Raw genomic sequence first — 21,079 nt, 5'->3', positions numbered from 1 at the left:
TTATGTTTTTTTTTGAGGTGATTAAGTTTTGGTGTGGTTAAAGGTGAGTTAAACATAATTCAGGTGAGATATGTCACCGAAAAGTTAACCTCAATCACCAAACTGCAATGAAAAAAAAATTGATCACCAAAAGGTGAAATTGGTGAAAACTTGATCACCAAATGTGATCTTAACTCTTATTTATCGATTGGTGATAAGTGTAGCACATGAAAAATTACTCTTGATTTAATATCCTTTCCTCTAATTCTTTTTTAATTTTTTTTTATTACTATATTCGTTAATTATTATGTGTAATTATTTAGTATTATTTAAAGATATGAAAAAAAATATTCCAAAGTTGCTCATAATAAATTACGGATGTAGTATTTATTTATTTTTATCAATTTTTGATTAAAAATTTAAAGACGTGGGGGTGTCAACATTATGTTCATACGAAGTATTAATAAAGCATTATACGGACTATATTGATAGAGTATAAAACATATTCCTAGGTTTCAACCATAAAGTTAAATTTTTGGTTGAGTTGGTCCACTACCATGGTATTGGAGCTAGTGTGACACAAAGGTCACGGGTTCGAATCTCATCCACCCCCACTTTCAAGTGGAATGTTAAGTGCAGGGTATGAGGACTGGCCATGCTACATCCACACTTCTAGCCCAATAAACTCTTGTTTGAGGGCCGAGGGGGCCTGATAGAGTATAAAAACATATTCCTAGGCCTTAATTATAAGCTTAAGTTTTTGGTTAAGATGGTCCTCTAACATGGTATTGAAGCTAATGTAAATCTCATCCACCCCTCCTTTAAAGTGGAATTAATTCGCGCCGGGTATGAGAGGCCATGTGTTACATCCAAATTTCAAGGCCAAAGGACCTTTCATGTGAGGGAAAGTGATAGAGTATAAAACATATTTGTGAGCCTTAACCAAAAACTTAAACTCAACCAAAATCTTTGTCAATGTTTTTACATTTAAGCTTATTATTTTAGGTAAATAGGCTATTGCTTAAGAAGCAACCTATAAAGCTAGCTAGCTTAGATTGGGAACATGCATGAATGTATTAATAAAGTAAACATTGCAATAATTAAATCTTAATCATTATGGATGCTGGCTGAATTTAAGGAGTAGTTTCTCCTTCAATAGTCAATTGTTTTCTTTGTCATAATATATTTCAACTGAAGCTAATTAATTAAGAAAACAATAACAGAGGAGATTATAAGATTGAGGAGAACCGAGAATGTAATACATACTCGTAAGGCTTTGAAGAGATTTGAGAGAAGTAAACAATAAGTCAATTATCTCTAACTTTTGAAATTAAACTTTTAAAGTACGTGTTAACAGATCAATTGAACCAAAAATACTAGTTGATGATAGGGGTGAAAGTTCGGTTTTTGGTTTGGTTTTTTGCCCAAACCGAAACCGAACCACCATATTTCGATTTCTAGATTTTGGAAACCACACCGCACCACTTTAATTTTGAAACCAAACCAAACCACCTAAATTTCGGTTTTCTAAAAAAAAAACCAAACCGCACCGAATTTTCCTATCAAGGAAAATAAACATCAAATTTAGCAAAAATAACCGAACCAAACCACATCAATTAAAACCGAACCAAACAAAACCAAACCCCTAACCTAGATCCGTATTTACGTACCCACCACAAATCATCAATTCAATCACAAACCACTATAAAAATACTGTAGAAAAACAAAACTTAAACCAAATAAATTATACGAAATAAAAAGAAAACATACCTCACATTCCACCAAAAAGCGTCGATTTTGGGTTTTAAAGGTCAAATTCGACCATGAAAACTCTAGATCTAGAGTTTTCATGGTCGAATTTGACATGAAAACCCTTTAATTGATGTTGTACGAAATGAAAAACTTAGTTTATGCCCTTATGGAGTTCGAAAAACCTTGAAACCTTAGTTGATGGTGATGCGGGCTGGTGGGGAAAGGATATGGGAGTGAAAGTGGAGAAAGGGCCGAAGAAAAAAGAGATGAAGACGAAAGGAGAGAGAGTGAGACTGAGAAGAGGAGAGAGAATGAGACGAAGAAGAGGAGAGAGAGGGCGGAGAAGTAGAGAAGAGGAGAGGTCAGATTAGAGTAGATTAGGGTTTTTTCCTATTTATACTAAGGGTAAAAATATGTTGGGCTAGGGTTTTTTTTAGTTTGGGCCTATATTTCGGTGTGGTTCGGTTTTGTTCGGTTTTTCATTTTTGCAAACCGAAACCGAACCACACACCGATTTTTTTTTTTTAAAAACCGAAACCGAACCACTTCCGAAAAAAACCAAACCAAATTTCTTATTCGGTTCGGTTTTCGGTTTGGTTCGGTTTTAAACCAAGTTTGTTTCACCCCTAGTTGATGATTGAAATCCAGGATTATTGGTTTACATATTTTATCACGCTGGGCCCTCTTACGTACTTGAGCTATAGTGATTTAATTTGGGTTTAAAGGACCAATAAAACGCCTCTCCTCTCCTCTTCTCGCCTGTTATCTTCCAGGGTTTCTTCAAAATCTTGGCCGTTTAGGCCGGAAATAATCTAATTTCTTCGAAAATTAGACTATTTCTGACTATTTTCTCCTTAATTTTATTTAGTTTTGTAATTTAGGTTTTAATAAATCTACACAAATAGTGTAGATATTCGTCTGTCTCCCTATGGAAGAGTTGTTAGTTTTAGTTAGTTTAGTTTTTCGTTTATGCTGAAGGTTTGTTTGTGTGTTAGGGTTTATAAAAAAGGTAATGATCTTTTGCCCTATTGTTAATTCTTTGGTAAAGATTTATTCGGGATCGCAACGGTTGTCAAGTTTTCAAATGTGTTCAAGCAAATCAGATGAAAATTATCCTTATGGCTACAACAAATCGTTAGACCGTCTCTTTGAAAAGGCTGTATATTCCAGCGATGTGTGCGAGAGATGTACCACAGTGTAAGATCATTTCAACGATCGTAGCTTTGATGAAGGAAACCCTAATTTGATTCAATTTTATGTATTTGTTAATTTAGATTTCATTTGTATATGACGGATGACTTTTTATTCAATGAATTGATTTGTTTCCGAAAAAAAAAAGGACCAATAAAACAACAAAATTAATTCGGCTGTTGAAACCTAGAACTGGTCCTTTAATTACAAAGCATGTATTTGTTCAATTGAAGTGGAGAGAAAATTATAGATCCAAAATTCCAAATGTATTAGCTATCTAACTACGGAGTACAAATGATTTATGGATTTGTAAGTAATATAGAGTAAGGCCGGGGTTGTTGCAAGTAAAATTATATTCCAAATAAGGCAAATGATGCTTTATCAGGAGAAAGCCCCCGCTTATCATCTTGATAAATATTCAACAATTAAAAATGTTTAGTCGATCAGCATGATAATTTTGTAATTGTATCAACATACAATTAAAGTAACAGCTTAACATACAATCGAACCCCTCTTACAGGGGTGGAAAGAGAGCCTCCAACCAACTAGGCTAACCTTGATTCTCAACAATACATATACTTCATATGTATTACATGTGCAATGAAGTAACAACCTATTGTAACTTATACGGAGTATGCGTCTAAAAAAAACTTATACGGAGTAGCTGCATCTGAAAATAAACGGAAGAAGGATTGACATAAAAGGTTTAAATTTCAATAATCAAATCTAAAACATCCGTGGTTCAATTTAAAAGCATTGGATCCAAATAAAGTAGTTCGATAACTTTTAAACATGTTTCCTATCATCTTCCCAAGCCTCCAAGCTGACACTAAGGAATAAATCATGTAGTTGACCATTTAATTATAAAAATACAACCCATTTGACCATATAATTATTAACCCACAACAATTATTTTATTAAATAAAATACTGTACCTATATTTTAGCAACCCTTATAAATACACATTACTCTTACTGTATTATTTTCATAATATCTCATATTATCCACCAATATTTTCTCTCTCTAAAAAAATGGCAACATTTTCATTTGACGGAGTTTTTGATCTTGATGACGCTTTAACAATGCCGTCGTTAAATTCAACGCCAATGACGTCATCTTTGAGCACTGCCGTTGTGACAGTTGAAACTGTGACGTTGACTTTTCCGGCTGTTGTTACGTCGAACGATGTCGTTTGTTCCGTATGTACGGAGGAGTTTGAGCCACCTCATCGTGGTGGTAGACAAATCCCTTGTGGACACGTGTACCATGCTGACTGTATTGCCACGTGGCTCTCTGTTCGTGATTCTTGTCCTCTTTGTCGAGTCGTGGTTGTTGACCAGAAGTTTGCTCACAAAAAGACTAGTTGTTGAGTAATTTTTATTTTTTTATTATCGTAAAATGTGATTCTTTAATTCTTTTGTTTTGGATTAATGTAATTGGTTTGTTATTGTTTTTCTTCTACTTTGATTTATTTATTTTTAGTCAAATTTTAATTGTTAACAAATTGGTAATGATGTAATTTGATAATTAATTATGATCAAATTAATGCAATTAGCATCATCTTGAGCACGACATTCTTTAATTTTATCTTTTTTTTTTGTGTTAACTTGCAAAAGCATAAAAATTTAAAATGCAAAGACTGACGTTTTAACACAATTTAACTTATTAATTATGTTTCAACACTTTCAATGAGAACGACTTGCACGAATTTTACAAGCTACAAAAGAAGTTGTGAGCAATAAAGAGATACAACTTCTTTTGTTTCGTTTTGCTTGCAACACATTACAACTTATTAAGTTGACGCAAGTATGTGTTGTGTATGAAACAAAAGAAGTACGACAAAGTTAATTAAATCTATAGTTGAGGTTCATACATTTCAATTATTGACCATTCTATAAATCATTAGAAAATACAAGTCATGAATTGTTATCTTAGCATGCTAAGTGGAAATGTATTGACGTTACGGCTCTTTGGAATTATGTAATTTGTTCTTAAGTTTAACGAGCGAGGCTGCTATAGTTTGGAAATTGAAAGTGATAACATTGTCGATTTATGTCATTATCAATTTAATTAATGCCTAATTACCTCAAATAGTACTCCCTCCGTCCCTAAATTACATTCCTCTTTCTCTCTTTTATGTGAGGAATAAATGCTAGAAAGAGGAATGTAATTTAGGGACGGAGGGAGTAGAAGTTTTGATTATTAGGAAGATTTTTTTTATTAGAACTATGCCTTCACAGTACAAGGACTCAATCATATTAATTAAAGAAACAAATTATAGTAAGAAAATGTGGGTCACATAAATTTATTGAGGTAGATGTATGTATAACTATTTGGTTGGCAATATAGTAACTATGTACACTTTTTAGAAACGTCTACTACCTATACAGCGGAAGAAGTTGCTTGTTAAACATCATCTTGTAACACCTACATTACTACATAGTACATACATACATATTTCACATTGTTATGATCCGTCTTTGTTATCACCTAATTCGATCCATAAAATATAATGAGGTTAAAGGAAAGTTGGCAGTCTTTGCACTATTAATAAGTCTTAACTATTATACCATTGCATCCACACATCTAGTTACAAATCTCATGTAATAAACTTCTTATCAATCAACTTAAATTACGAAAGCTTTCTAGAAATGAAATTTTATATTACCTCCGTTAATTATTATGTGTAACTTTGGGGTATTATTATGTACAACGGAGGTAGTAATTAAACATTAGAACTTCAATTAGCGAATGAGAGGCTTTCTACGTGCTTGACTAAACGACCACTCATAAGTCATAACCTTATTTCATTGTCGCGAAACAAAATTTTCTTTTCCACAAGGGTTATATCATTATCTATACATTAATGAACCATATCGTTATCTATACATTTATGAGTGGTTAGGCCAAATGTGTAGTAATGTTACTTGATTGGCATGACTAATAGTTTCTAGAAAACATTTCTTTCAAATTGTAGCATCACAATCGTCAAATACTTCTTACAAAAAGTCACGTATATTTCTTCTAGTCTAGTGAAGTGTCAAAATTTTCCACTATATTAGTGTTATATATACTTATACTACTATATGCTTCTCTTTAGACCACATCACCTAATTTGATAATATCATGCAAAATTTTCAACAATCATATAATTTTTGTATGTTGTAATTTGGGCTGTGCCGGTTAAAAAATTAAGTTAATCTTTTTACTTGTGATTCAGCAGTTTTATATATGCACATTTTTTGTCAATATAAATCTCTTATCTTCAACGTTTTTGATCTTGTAGTAGACTGATCACGAGCCCACTTTTTATTTTTATTTTTAGTCTTTTTGACCCAACAACTCATTTCACGTTTTCTTTTTTGTGTTTCTTTTTATGTTGATTAGAAATTTGGTTAGATTAGAAGAATGGGTTAGTCCAGATTTAAAAGTTATAAGTACGGCAAAAAATTATTTAAATATTATTAATTGTACATGTCAACATTTAATTAATCAGTGTCATTGTACACAAAACATGATAACTTAAAATTCTATTACTCCGTATTACTTTAACATTTTACATAATATAGTCTTAGACCTCATTCTGTTTACCATATTTTTGTTGAACTAAAATAATTTTAATTAAAATTTTTAATTATTTAAATAGAATTTTAATTGATTTTACTAATTAAAATTAATTTTTATTGATTCTCTATTATATTATTCTTCGAGTTACTAATTTTTACTGATTAAAATTAATTTTTTGAATTAATATAATTATTTTTATTGCAATAAAATTATTTTATAGATTATTATTTGAATAAAGCAATTTTTTTTTGAGGGAATTTATGTTTTAGAACCTTTGAATGGTTTAACTACTTGATTCCTCAAGGTATCATAATCTTGACATAACCCAATGTATAATTAAAAAAAAAAAACAACGATCTTTTTCTCTATATTAATTTTTTAAACTGTTTATATAGTTTTATATGTGTGATGTGGCCTTATTCCAAACTATAGTTCCCTTTGTCTTTTTTCATGATGTACACAAAAGTGGGTTGTTAAACCCAAGTTTGAATTTTCCTCCTAATCTATCCCTATATAAAACCAACGTACAATATTTATCTTTACATATTACCCCACTATACTATAAACTTAATTCTCTCCCTCATATTATTCTCTTCTTATACTATAGGAGCCATGTCTTTCTCAAATAATTACTCCGTTGATTTACAATTTGACCTTGATGAGGCACTTGCATGCTCTTCCACTACCATGACCACCAAACCACCATCGTCGTCGTTGTCGTCGCCATCGAGTAGTAGTAATAGTAATGATGTCTACAAGGCTGTGTATATGGAGTTGCCAATGGTTAGTGTGGATGTTGATTCGGTGTGTTGCGTTTGTATGGAAGGCTTCCAGCAATCCCCTCATAATAATAATCAAGGTGTTGCTAAACAACTCCCGTGTCGACACGTGTATCATCCTGATTGTATTCTCTCTTGGTTATCTTCTTGTCATCACTCTTGCCCTCTTTGCCGCCATGTCATTCAACTCCATGATCATGATCAACCTACACAAGTTGATGATAATTAATTAATGGTTTTATTTCCTATTAAGATCGAGTTATATAGGTGATCTCTCTTTATTTCCCGTTTTGCTTTTTATTCTCGGCCCTTTTTTTTTTCTTGTGTAGAGAGACATTAAAAAAGCACAAATTATATAGATGAGATTCAATCTCGATAAAGTTAGTTGGCATTTACGTTGTTTTACAGCTTTTGTAAACTTGTTTAGTTATCTATTAATTATAATGACTTTGATCTTTTATAAAATTAGATCATGACACAGTCAACTATATTATTTTTTATATCTAGTCTATTTTTTTTATTTTTTATTTTTGAATAAATTATAAGTAGTCTTTAATCAACGAATCAATAACAATGATAATCAAAATCTTAATCTTAAGTGTGAAGTCGTTACATAAACCTAGATGAGTTCGCCAACTATGATCCTCTCTTCTATGAGTTATGTCCAATGCATGTTACATGCAATGGGTCTAGTACATGCATGAATTCTTGGTTCAAAGATCAATTTGGAATTGGGGCCACCAACACCAACTAGTTTAGCTAGGCCAGGCCACTATTAGTCTTTGGTAACCTTTTTAGTGCTTGAGTTGTTAGTGGAAAATTCGGGGTGATGGCCTACTGATCTTGATTATTTCAGTACGATCACAAAGCCCAATATTATAATAATGGTAGTCCATTCCACCACATAAAAAAAAAAAAAAAAAAAATTATAATGATGGTAGATTGGTAGTCCATCACGTATTTGGGAGCCAAGATTACGGCAACATTGTTCATGATTATGGAGAAGTCCTTGCAAATAGGCTTGTGTTTTGGAGTACTAGTAAATAGGATGACAATATTGTAACTATTGATTTTTTTAGACACAATATAGTAAAAATTGATTTTTTTTTATTAATAAAATATCATTAAATAGGTAATTGATATGGAGTACTATTATATGCGTAATTGTAATGGTATACGCAGTTTATAGTTTTTAAGTGATAAATAAATATCTAGATGGAACATCAAGTATTAAACCATTTTGAGATATAATAGCACCATTGAGACAACATATAATCTATTGTAATGGTGATCGACTTTATTATTTTCTTTCTCCTTGGTTTCGCCTTGGGGTGATTTTAATTTTTGACACAACAATAAGTATAGGTGAAGTGGTAGGACAGTGTGTGAGACTGTGACAGCAAGTATGCAAGAGTGCAAGACCACATAGGCTATATATGTATTTATCACATCATACTAGCTAGCTTGGAAGATGCTGTAATAATTAATTGATTAAGGGTGTCTTCTATTCGCCCAATTTTAACTTATTGAAATTTATATTATAGAGTATATTTTTTGACACAAATTATTATGTTATGTGCACTTATTTTAGTTGTATTTTGAAATTGGTTATCCGTTATTAATTCTTAACAAAAAGAATCCTTTTGAACTAAATTGAGCTTATTTATCTTGAAATTAGAAAAATTAAGATGAACAAAACATCAATTAGCCAAATTGGTATAAAAGTTAGCACCCTTGTGACATATTGGTATAAAAGCTAGCAAGTTGTGACAGATTGGTATAAAAGTTAGTTACCGGCGACATATTAGTATAAAAGTTAACAAATTGCGACGAATTGGTATAAAAATTAATAAGTTGTGACATTTCACCCTTCTTTTCTTGCCGAATGAGTTTTTTTTTTTTTTTTTTTTTTTTTTTTTGGTTGTTGTTGTTAGTTCTCATTTTATGCTAAATAGTTCTCTCCTCCATGCTCAAAAAAAATTATGAATGGAAAGAGAAATTTTTATAATTTAATGTCTCAAAAGTTCAAATTGGCATGTAATAAGTTATAATATTTAAGAAGTTGGGAGCAAATATATTTATATAAAATTGAATATTGGAAAAAAAAAAGCTCAATATAATCTTGAAAATATTTAATCAAAGTGTTTGATCTTGTAATTTTACTTGATTAATTCTTCTGCATAATCTAGAATATTTTTCTCTATATTTTCCTATTTTTCACTTTTTTTTTTATTCTTTAACTTTTTTTTGGGCTTTTAATAGTATCTAAAAACTTTACATTAAATATTTGAAGCAAAAATAAAAATAAAAATAAAATATAAAAAATAAAAAAAGGTAAAGAAAAACAATAGATTTAAGCTACAAGCAAGAATAAGAATAATCATTTGTACAATTTACGCTTATTCTTTTAACAAGAAAGAGGGTTAAATGTAATCACTAATAAACTTTTATATCAATATGTCATCACATGGTAACTTTTATACCAATATGTCGCCGATGACTAACTTTTATACCAATCTGTCACAACTTGCTAACTTTTATACCAATATGTCGCCGGCGATAACTTTTATACCAATATGTCACAAGGGTGCTAACTTTTATACCACTTTGGCTAATTGGCCTACCCTAAATTGATCACATAAGTTAATGTATTTTATAAAAAAGAACTAAGACTCTATTCTTTTGAGCAGGTGTCAGCAGAGCAGAACAAGGCTCAGAAAGAACAAGGCCTAAATAAATTTATTTCTAATTTCTAAATATCGTAGTTATAGATCAAGGTAGATAAGGGTATGGCATTTCCCCACCCTTTTTTATTCTTAAAAAAATTGAGGGAAGTTGAGGGTCATGCATGACTCGGTGATTCCTTGATTTCCTTCCATGAAAGCAACTTGTGGGAGAAATGCAAGTTGGGGTTAATTAGTTTGGCCTTATCATGACGGCGGCTTAATTAGAAAAAAGCAAAAAATGATTCACAAACAATATATTTCCTCCCTTTTTTTTCATAGCACCATAAGGGATTTTACGTTTGTCAATACATTACTTTAGTTATCAATATCTTTGATTATAGTTTTGTAAAAATTATAAAAATTTGATATTTGAAAAATAGAGTTCGATACGAATCTAACTAGATCCCACATGATTATAATTTTCCTAATGTATAAATCACAAATGATAGTCAAAGAAGATTAAGTGAATAGTGTAAAAGTCCTTAATAATACAATAAAATAAAAATGAAGAAAGTATTACTATTATGCAAAACCGTACCAAAACTATACTATATGTGGATATGCCAAAAGTTTAATTCAAGGAAGGTTGTTTATAAAATGGACCGTCATCATAAATATTGGTTGAGAACATATGGTACACATCTTGTGTTTGTAGTGTGGAGTAGTGCGCATATTGTTAGAAAGAATTGAATAAATAATGGTACGGTTAAGTGCATGCAATGGTCAATAATTTGCGGCGTTTGCGAATCTATTATGCTTTTGGTTTGGTTTGGTTATCTACCAACTTTGCAATGTCTGGTCATCATTATTAAACTTTAATACGACCAACTTGGTTTGTAATATTTTCAAGCCGAGTGTCGGGTGAAATATGTGCTTATTTTACTAATTGTCTCTTTCTAAAAAAAAAGTACTAATGATGTTAGTGATGACTCTATTGTATCTTTAAGTTTTGAGTCAACTTCTTTTTTACTTATTTTGTTGACAAGTTTTGATTTTGCGGGATTTTATGATGGCGTGACGATTAATGTAATTTGCCACTTTAGCTCTTTAAATTGTTTGAAATAGCTATAATTTAATGTACGGTGAAATGAAGCTAGACTAAATCATACATAGCTTTGATCAGGTATGATCTATCTTATATCCTCATTTGATCGAACTTTAATTTAATTTACACAATAATTCGTAAGATAAAAAATTATCAAATGAGATGTCATTAGATTCTTATTAATTTGTACTTTTAAGATTTTTAAAACTTTTTAAATTATGAAAATAAAGATATTCCATTTTATGATAAACAAATTTAAATAAAAAGATAAGATCTGATTTGATTAATTTTCAAATAAGTTGATACTAAGTTAATATTCCATATATCTTAACTCCCTAAACATTAATAACATCAATTTACGCGTAATTCAAGGCGTACTACGCCACCTTTGGGAACACAACTCGTAGTATCGCGACATTTGGCGCTTAACGGATTCCCCATTCTGGGCATTGCTCTATCTCCCCGCCCACTCCTTTCACTCTCAATCTAATCTTCTTCTTCGTCACTAGGACAATTTCCTATATTTTTTTACTATATTAAATTTCAGAAATTTATTATTGAATCCAAAATTATTATTACTAGTTATGGAAATTCCTAATTGTAGTAATAATAATACTAATAATTTTGCTGCTGAAAAACCTGCTTCTGTCACAACAAAGGTCAATAATCTCAATTGCATCGATCTTTCAGACCCTGATATCAATCGTTCTGTATCTAACCTCAAACAGGTTTGTTTACTTTTTTTTCTTGATCATCATTCTGAATTGATTTAATTATTTCCCTGTTTTTTTAATGTGTTATTATGCTGATTTTGTTATATTGATCACAAATTATACCTTTAAGTCTTTTAGATTAAAGCACTTTGAATATATTTAATACCTTTTACTTTTATTTGTAAATAAGTTCTTTTTTTATTCATTTGTTTTGCTATAACAGAGGTTTTTGTTGTTAATTTTAGGAAATTGATGGGAATTTTTGTTTTTTTAATTTTATTTAATCTGGGTGTTTTTACTGAGAGTTTTTTGTTATTGGGTTTTATTGATTAATTTGATTTAATTTGTTGGTAGGCATGTTTGGATTGTGGATTTTTCTATGTAATAAATCATGGGATAAGCCAGGAATTTATGGATGAAGTTTTTGCACAAAGCAAGAAGTTTTTTGAATTGCCAATGAATGAGAAAATGAAGCTTTTAAGAAATGAAAAACATAGAGGATATACACCAATTCTTGATGAGCTTTTAGATCCTGAACACCAAGTTCAAGGTGAGAATTTGATCACCCTTTGTTGTATATAGTATGTCATTCTAGAGTTGTTATGTTATGTTGATTAATTGTTGAAAATTGTACTTTGTTGTGCATTTGTGACTAAATGTAAAGTTCAATAGTAAGGGGTATGTGCTAGAAATATATTTGTGGGTTATGATGACCGGACTCATCATTTCAGCTTAAGTATCCGTGTCTGATACTCAACACTTATGAATGGTTATGCTTGGATACTTCAATTTTGGACATGAGTGGGGAAATCTATACTTTAGTACTTATATGCTTGTAAGATGAAGGAAAGTATCCTTGTCTATGTGTCTGGATCATAACATTGGGTATTCATACTCTTGGGACCATATCCTAACCTCATACTCATATCAGAGTCCGAGCATCATGGTGATTGGGGTACCAGAAAATGATTGCTTAATTTTTAGTGGAGTGCCTTTTATATAGCTTATGTAACGTTTCTAGTATTTAGTCGTTGGAGATTTCAAATAGGTATGTTATATGGGGTCACAGCCTCATAGGCTGTTGAATTTTGAAAGCTGATGAGCTTTCTATGTGGTGTCTGATTATGTATTATACTAGTACTTATTAAAGGCTGAAGACTAGATTATGCGTTAGCTAAATGTCACGGGTTCTTGAATAGGCAAGTAATTGCCTAATGTGTTAGCTAGGAATCAATTGCTCAACTAATATCGCAGTCACTTTTGTACTTATTTCGATTTTGTACTTATTTTTAATGGTATAGCTGACTAGCTGTAGGAGATTACAAGGAGGGGTATTATATTGGTGTTGAAGTGCCTGAGGATGATCCTGAAGCAGAGAAGCCATTTTATGGGCCAAATGTTTGGCCAGCTTCAGGTAATCTATTTGATTTTATTAGTATCTATGTTAACCAATATGTTGCTCTGAGTAATTTTAACTTGTGTTGAGCTTGTTTCTTTGAAATGAAAAATGTTAAATTTGGCAGCGTGGAGAGTTGAATTATGTGTTTTAATATCGTGACTTCTCTCTGTATACCAGATCTCTTGCCGGGTTGGAGGCAAACGATGGAGAAATACCATAGCCAAGCATTGTAAGTATAACTGTATAAGATAAAATATCGCTATTCTTTTGCTGTGAGTCATCCTTTCTTTTCTCTTCTGCGGAATATATTGGCCTTATTTACAAGCCAGTTGCAATGTGTGCCGAATCTGTCACAACCTTAGTCAAGCAATCAATGGCTGGACCTATATAAATTACGTGTCATTAGTTTTATTAAGCGTTATGTATCCTTAATGCCAAGATTGCCAACTTTAAAGACTGAATGACTAGAAGACACATTGTTATCTGATAAAACTCAATTAAGTTTATCTGTGATATCCGTTTTATACAGGGAGGTAGCTAGGAGTGTTGCAAGGATTATAGCTCTAGCACTTGGTCTGGACGCGGATTTCTTTGATAAGCCAGAGATGCTAGGGAAACCTATTGCAATCTTACGCCTGTTGCACTATGAAGGTGGAAATCAAATTCTTTCTTTAATTTCAGTAACTGAAAAGTTATTTATCATAATTAATCTTGCCAATAATCATGTTAAATTTTTGTTAGATAAAGTTACTGATACGTCAAAAGGAATTTATGGAGCTGGTGCACATTCTGATTATGGTCTGATTACACTCTTGGCCACAGATGATGTAAATGGCCTGCAAGTATGAATGGTGCTGAAATCCTGTTAGATATCATCATCATGTCTTGCTTATTATGATTTTTGTGTTGACTTCTACCCGTTTTTCTTATTGCAGATATGCAAGGATAAGGATGCCAAACCACAGATATGGGAAGACGTACCGCCTGTAAAAGGGTAAGCTATGTCCAACTCTATAACTTGCAGAAATGAAATGGATGAGTGACTAAAAGGCAGGGGTGTCACGAGCTCGCTTTTCACATGTCCTACTTTCACATGTTTCTATCCCAAATTCTGAACCTTTGTCTAGCGGCACATTATTATATATCTAGTGTTTGGTGCTATGAATATGATATCATCCATTTTGCATCTTATCACTCAGAGCATTTATCGTGAATCTTGGTGACATGCTGGAGCGCTGGAGCAACTGTGTTTTCAAGTAAAGTGCAATCTTTCTTAATTTCTTTCCTTTTACACGAATTTTCTGCAATATATATGCTTGATGTGTATCATGTGGTTTGATTAAGTACTTAACGCATTTTAAGGATGAATGATGCCTCTCAAGTGTCAAGACTAAATTAAGTCTTAAATATGGAGATAATAGAAGTTTGTAGTCTCTATAAGTAAATTAATCAAACTGAGTGACGTAGGATTCTTTATTTCATTTGAGGAGTAAGAACCATGTATCCTTAAACTTCAGGAGTTCATGTTCACATTTCCGTGCTGGAAAAGGGAACTTGTAGTATGAATCATATCCAGAAACTCCAAAGAATATGTGGGAAATCTCTTGTCAGCCTTCACTCTTTTGACTCGTCTTAGGTTGTAATGATTTTTTATCATTAGAATTATCAGGGAACATTTTAACCATTGCTGTGCTGGCTTCAGAAGTTTGATATTCACCCCTCCCATCTTCATTTGCTAGAACTCTATCTTGAGAGCGAGCACCCTGGGCTCTTCTTGCTGCTTGTTATTCCATATAAGGTGCCTCCCAAACTGTTAAGTGTCTGAAATATACCATACATTCCTTGGAGAGTAATACCTCAATGTGGATACTCATCGTACTTACAATTTTCCCTATCCTATACTTATGGTCTAGCATCATACTAAATTCACTGTGGACTAACCATGCGATAGATTATATCTTCTATTCGTTGTAAGTCTTCCCATAATGCATCTTTATGACTTGTTTCATTAAGTGCATAAACTCAGGTGCACCTAAGTTCCTTACCCTTCACTATAGGCGTAACCTTTCATTGTATAAGCTGGCGTGTGGCATGTGCACAATTTAATGAAAAAACATTTGGATCCCAAATCAAAAATATCCCTCCACCACCTTGAAAACATAGGTTAGATGTTGTACACCAACCTGGACAAAGATTTAGGTACAAAGCCCCAAGAGAATGAGCCTTGACCTTCGCTTCGAAGAGACCTAACAACCTAATGTTTTGAGCATGAATCTAATCCTTTCTCCTTAAATTCCAACTAAGGCTGTCCATGATGGCTAGGGATTTCAAGTTTACCGCCCATTCAATTCATTCCCATATCATTATTATCTTCTATACCATTACCTTGCCCATCAAGGTCTATCTATCATCTATTTTCAGAGCATCAAAAGTGTTCTTAATCGCTACAGGAGTAATAAGTTATTCTTGGCTACTTGACTTATCCATGACAGTAATCAGTTATGGAGTATTTGATTTTTTACACTTGTCATGACTCATGGATGTTTTTGTTGTATCTGATTTGGACGTTTTTAGCATTTTGTTCTCTAGAATATATTTTTCCACATGCTATATAACTTTCCTTTTACCCGGGCAGGATGTTCTTCTACTTGTCACCGCTCACTTAAAATTTTCCATCTAATTAACTTCAGTAAGTTTGTAACCTGCAGATCCACCGTGCACAGGGTTATCGGATATGGGCAACATAGATATTCTGTAAGGCCCTTCACAGCCCTGCTTTCCCAATCTCCCATCCCCTTTTCTAGGACTTATTTCTTTTGTTAAATATATCTATCACTAGTTCACTACATCCTTATATGTTATATCATAATACATTACTTGTGAACCTTATTTCGTCTTACAGTTCTATGCTACTTTTCTTGCTTGCAGATAGCCTACTTTGTGGAGCCTAGTCATGAATGTCTTGTTGAATGTTTGCCAACCTGCAAATCAGAAACTAACCCTCCCAAGTAAGTTTTTATATGGTCTTGTGTTTGCACTTCTTGACTTTAGTCATTTCACTAATTCACAGAATAAATACCAAAGTTTGAAGATTTGTTGTTAAATACTTGCTCTCACTCTGTCAATTACTCGCTATTTCCCACCCAACAGGTTTCCTCCAGTTCGATGTAGTACATACCTGAGCCAGCGCTATATGGATACTCATACTGATGTGAGCACTTACAAGAAATCGTAATATCTTGGCCAATTGAGCTGATATGAGAAGAACCTGATTTGGGGCATTTGGTCTATACTACGAAAGTCCTGCACAATCTAGCAAGAATAGAAGATGCTAGGCTCATTAGAGTAATACAATTAAGTTATTGTTACTAAACTATTGATAACTACATAAGCTTACATAGAAGTTATTCTAACTAGTTTATTTACTATATTATCATTTATTGTACCGCGTCTATCATTTCTTTGGTCCATTTACGTGTATTGCGTCCAAACATCTCAGTTTATACTTGATAATAGCTTAAGCTTACTACTTCACTAACTTTTGGAGAGGATGTAGTGTTGGCTGAAAATTACCCCTAAAGTATTCTTGCTTTGGCAGAACTCGGACATATCTTAATAAAATTTCTCGTAAGTTTTCAAAGAACAATATTAATGTGACAATACTTATTGTTCATCAGAAAATAATATACTACCTCCATTAATATTAAATAAAAATAATTTCAATTCAATAAAAATTCGTATCTTTAAAGAAGAAATATAATACGGAGTACTTCGTAAAAATAATTTTAGTTTAGCAAGAATAAAGTGAAGTGAACAGAGCCGTAGTAGAACAAATTTTCTATGGGAGTTTAAGTGTGTAACTAATAATATTAAAAAGTTACTTGGTAGTGAGAAAATTACTTCGGTTTTGTGCATACTAAAATGGAAGGAACTTAGTAACTTGTTATCACATAGTTGAATCGCTATTGCATAAAAAAAAAACATAGTAGAATCGCTATATATGGTACTCAAAAAGTTAAAAGTTTTGAACAATACTGTAACAAAGACATTACACTGAATCCTATCTGTATCAATTATCATATGATTACTCATTACTGTTAATATAAGTTAGCGAAAGAAGCACTTAATCTGGTCTTTTTAGACAGTACATTTCTTTTTCCATGTCTGTTATGTATACTTTGAAAATAAACATCTACCCAAATCCAACAATACCAGGCCATGTTATCATGTTAGTAAACCATAAAAACAGTAAAAGAAAATAAATAAATAAATAAACAATGTTAAAAGTCCAAACATGTCCAATAGAAAGAAATTAAAAAATAAAATAAACGGTTTTTTCACAATATACCACTGAGTTTTAACTTAATTCACCATATACCACCAAAAACTTTCTAATTCACCATATACCATTGAGTTCTTGTACAATACCACAAAATACCTTTTTTGGTAACTACCGTTAGCCTGCCGTTAGCTTGTTGTTTGGGGTATTTTACTAATTCACCATATACCTATGTTTATAAAGTTATTTCACCATATACCATTAAATTAAAAGATATTTCACTATATACCCATAAATTACAACGGTTATTTTTTTTAAAAAAAAAAAAAATTAGTCTTTGACTGTTATAACGGATAGTTTTTATATATAAACATAATACTTGAGAGATTGAAGCAGCACTTCACCCTTTTAAAAGCATTTGCAAAGATGTCAACACACTCGAAATCATCATCATCATCTTACGAATATGCATACATAAGAATGCCAAACAAAGCTTGTACATGTGGGAAGAAATTTGCAATAAGGAGTTGTGATTCGGCAAAATATCCATAAAAGTTGTACTATAAGTGTGATATATGAGAGAAATTTCGATGGTGCAAAGGTAATGCCGAGCAAAATGTCCTTTTCAAGTTATGAATTTCAAAGTAGGGGAAGCATAGACACACAATGTCATGGAGATGAGAGCATGTTGAAGGAGCTCAAGAGAAGAGTAATGAAGCAGCAAAAAATAGTAGATGCAAATTCTAGGTATATGGTGAAATATCTTTTAATTTAATGGTATCTGGTGAAATAACTTTATAAACATGGGTATATGGTGAATTAGTAAAATACCCCAAACGGCAGGTTAACGACAGCTATCAAAAAATGTATTTTGTGGTATTACACAGGAACTCAGTGGTACATGGTGAATTAGAAAATTTTTGGTGGTATATGGCGAATTAAGTTAAACTCAGTGGTATATGATGAAAATTCCGTAAAATAAAATTAGTAGTCATATTATATAAATAATCCAAAGTTGGTATAAGTTAATCAAAACCCGACCTTAGCTCAGTTGGCAGAGCGGAAGACTGTAGTTGTACGCAGACAATCTTTAGGTCGCTGGTTCGATTCCGGCAGGTCGGATTTTTTTTTAGTTTTTAGTTTTTTACCTATTTGTAAATTATAACATATTTGTATAAATATTATTTAACATTCAAATAATTCAAAAACCGACCTTAGCTCAGTTGGCAGAGCGGAAGACTGTAGTTGTATGCAGATAATCTTTAGGTCGCTGGTTCGATTCCGGCAGGTCGGATTTTTTTTTTTTTTTTAAAAATCAAATCAGATTTTCTCTCTCTTCCTAGGGTGGTTTGGGGGATTCGGTTTCTTGCAATTAGGGTTTTCCGATTCCAAATCTACTGATAATCTTCCCCAATTATCTGAGTTTTACGGTAATATTTATTATTTAATTGCTTTAATATTTTAATTTCTGCTTTAATTATTTGCAACACGATTATCGTAATTATTTTCCTGATTAATCGCCGATAGTTTCTGTTGGAATTTTTTTAATGTATTTTATGAACATACGTAGCTTTGATTGTTAATTGTACCTATAGTTTTGCTGACACAGTGTAATTTGTAAATTATAGTAGGTTGCAGATTTATTGTTTTATTTTTGGGATTTATTGGACAAGAACCCTAATTTGACCTAATTGTTGTGAAAATATGAATTAAGAAGGGTAGCAAGGAATCAATCTTAGTTCTGTTGGTAGAGTTAAGGACCGTAGTTGATCAGAATATTTTTAATTGTTAGGTTGTTAGTTTGTATTTGATTGGACGGGTTTTTATGATGATTATCACTTATTAGATTGATTTTGCTACTTGTTTGAATTGATGCTTGTTTATTGTCTTGTAAACTATAGTACTCCGTATTAATCATTCAATCATTTGTTTTGTGGTGGACACGCAGTGATCTCTTGCTTAAGTCGATAGTGAATATTTAGGTTGACACTAATTATGTGCCATTAAAATAGTTGTAAGTTTTTGGAGATGTTGTGACTTGTGAGTGATTGTTAGAACTTAGAAGGTTGCATTTACATCTTAGCATTTTATAAGGATAAACGGTTTTTTTTCCTCGTTGGCTCAGTTTCGAGGTTTATGAATGTAGCATAAAAGATAATTTGAATGTCCTGGCCTCGAATAACCTTGACCATTTGATTATCTTTGAATCTTACCAATATATTGCTAGATTTCGTATCTCTTGTTTTGATGATGATTTGAGTTTTCGACTCATTGTTACTATAAATTAGATGAACTGAAATAAAAGTGAAATTTAAGACAATGTCAATTTTATGTTGGTTGATTCTTACATCTGCTAGGATATAAATCTTTTAGCCTAGAATTATCCATAAATTCTCCTGTATTGGTTTCGTTCTTGATATGTGGGAGTAGGATCATATTGTGCTGATTCTGCTTCCAATTAATGTCAAAACTAATCTGACAATCGTTGAATCATGGATCAATCGTAGGATCATATTGTGCTGATTCTGCTTCCTATTTTTATACTGTAATTGGTATAAAGATTACCCTCAGCCCTCAGGTTCCTAGCTCTAATACAGTATGTTGGATATCTTTGCTTCTTAGGTTTGTATTTTCACCTCTTCATTGCTCTTCTAAAATTGTAATGATGTATAGAAAAAAGATTTAGACATTAGAATAGATTTCCCCTCTTAATGGAAGATGTGATGTCTATGGATTTATGGAATTGCAACCTTCATTTTAAATGAACTGGCCTTAGCTCAGTTGGTAGACCGGAGGACTGTAGTTGGTCATTAACCCATTGATAAACCTTAGGTAGCAGTTTCAAATCTGATTAGTCGGGTTCCAGTCATTTATGTTATTTGTCTAGCTTTTAGGGAATGGTTGCTAACTTGCTTTCTATTTTGCTTTCACTGGGTATGTCTTAACCAATTTTGTTGAATATTATTTCTGAGTCAGATGAACAAAGATCAGTACATAATGGAAACCACTATTAGAGGATACCTGAGCCCATTTGGTGAAGTGGAAGACTCAAGTTGGTCAAACAGATAGTCCTTATCCTTATGTAGCTGGTTTGAATCTGGCAGATTGGACTTTTGGCCTCTTGCAATTTATATAATTTTTTTTTTTTTCCTATGGGTGAGACTTCTTTTTGGGACAAAAGGACTTCGGCATGTCCCATTGCTTCCATGTCTGAAACAGCGGTAAATAACTATGTTCCAGCCATTAGGAAGAGTAATTCAAACTGTGAGTTTGAAGCAAGAGTTACAAGACCGGCCTTAGCTGTTAAAGCAGAGTACTATAGTTGTTCATCTATCCTCAAATCAAGACTTATGGCTATTTAACCAATTGATTTGTGTTTTGTTGTCAATATTTTTTCATGCTTTAATGGTGATATTGATTCCGTGATTATGCTGTCAAACTTGGTTTTCTTTTACCTGTATATGGTTTAGAAACTTTCTGCAGTATCTTATTTTTCTTATTATTCAGAAGCGGCTTGAAGATGCAATATGGTGTTTCATTAATGAAATTTTTTACATCCCCCTCTTTAACAAAAGGGGTCTGAGTATAAGTTGAATTTCAACATTCACAGTGCATTAGTGTAATAGCCGACCTTAGCTCAGTTGGTAGA

At 32.2% G+C, this 21,079-nt stretch overlaps 1 protein-coding gene and 3 non-coding genes across 5 annotated transcripts in view; all 4 read left to right on the top strand.

Moving 5' to 3' along the window:
* The first annotated feature begins 11,437 nt into the window (after window positions 1-11,437).
* Window positions 11,438-16,689, top strand: LOC145579904 (kihadalactone A synthase LFS-like). Of its 2 annotated transcripts, none has more exons than XM_081637201.1 (11): window positions 11,438-11,767; window positions 12,107-12,302; window positions 13,068-13,166; window positions 13,329-13,380; window positions 13,681-13,802; window positions 13,893-13,993; window positions 14,087-14,145; window positions 14,351-14,407; window positions 15,860-15,905; window positions 16,080-16,159; window positions 16,302-16,689. In XM_081637201.1, the coding sequence occupies exons 1-11, from the start codon at window positions 11,624-11,626 to the stop codon at window positions 16,384-16,386; spliced, it is 1,041 nt and encodes a 346-aa protein (XP_081493327.1). In that variant the 5' UTR covers window positions 11,438-11,623; the 3' UTR covers window positions 16,387-16,689. The 2 variants fall into 2 exon arrangements, with proteins under 2 accessions (XP_081493327.1, XP_081493326.1); XM_081637200.1 differs by having other exon boundaries at window positions 13,062-13,166.
* Window positions 16,690-18,466: 1,777 nt separating this feature from the next.
* On the top strand, window positions 18,467-18,552 carry TRNAY-GUA (transfer RNA tyrosine (anticodon GUA)). The gene is given in 2 exon segments: window positions 18,467-18,503; window positions 18,517-18,552. It is a non-coding gene; the product is annotated as a tRNA-Tyr (tRNA).
* Window positions 18,553-18,638: 86 nt separating this feature from the next.
* On the top strand, window positions 18,639-18,724 carry TRNAY-GUA (transfer RNA tyrosine (anticodon GUA)). The gene is given in 2 exon segments: window positions 18,639-18,675; window positions 18,689-18,724. It is a non-coding gene; the product is annotated as a tRNA-Tyr (tRNA).
* Window positions 18,725-21,056: 2,332 nt separating this feature from the next.
* The window catches only part of TRNAY-GUA (transfer RNA tyrosine (anticodon GUA)), an 88-nt gene continuing 65 nt past the window's right edge, over window positions 21,057-21,079 (top strand). Inside the window, exon 1 of the tRNA in view lies at window positions 21,057-21,079. This exon is cut by the window's right edge and continues 14 nt beyond it. This is a non-coding gene — a tRNA (tRNA-Tyr).

The sequence above is a fragment of the Chenopodium album genome, chromosome 14, assembly GCF_948465745.1.
Source record: "Chenopodium album chromosome 14, dcCheAlbu1.1, whole genome shotgun sequence".
NCBI lineage: Eukaryota > Viridiplantae > Streptophyta > Magnoliopsida > Caryophyllales > Amaranthaceae > Chenopodium > Chenopodium album.
This window is presented reverse-complemented; position numbering and strand designations above follow the sequence as displayed.

Bases quoted from the DNA above. Each gene is read 5' to 3' on its own strand.
- LOC145579904 (XM_081637200.1), top strand. From the start codon at position 11,624: ATGGAAATTCCTAATTGTAGTAATAATAATACTAATAATTTTGCTGCT. The intron at 14,408-15,859 runs GTAAAGTGCAAT...TGTAACCTGCAG, and splicing joins TGGAGCAACTGTGTTTTCAA to ATCCACCGTGCACAGGGTTA. The intron at 15,906-16,079 runs GTAAGGCCCTTC...TCTTGCTTGCAG, and splicing joins ATGGGCAACATAGATATTCT to ATAGCCTACTTTGTGGAGCC.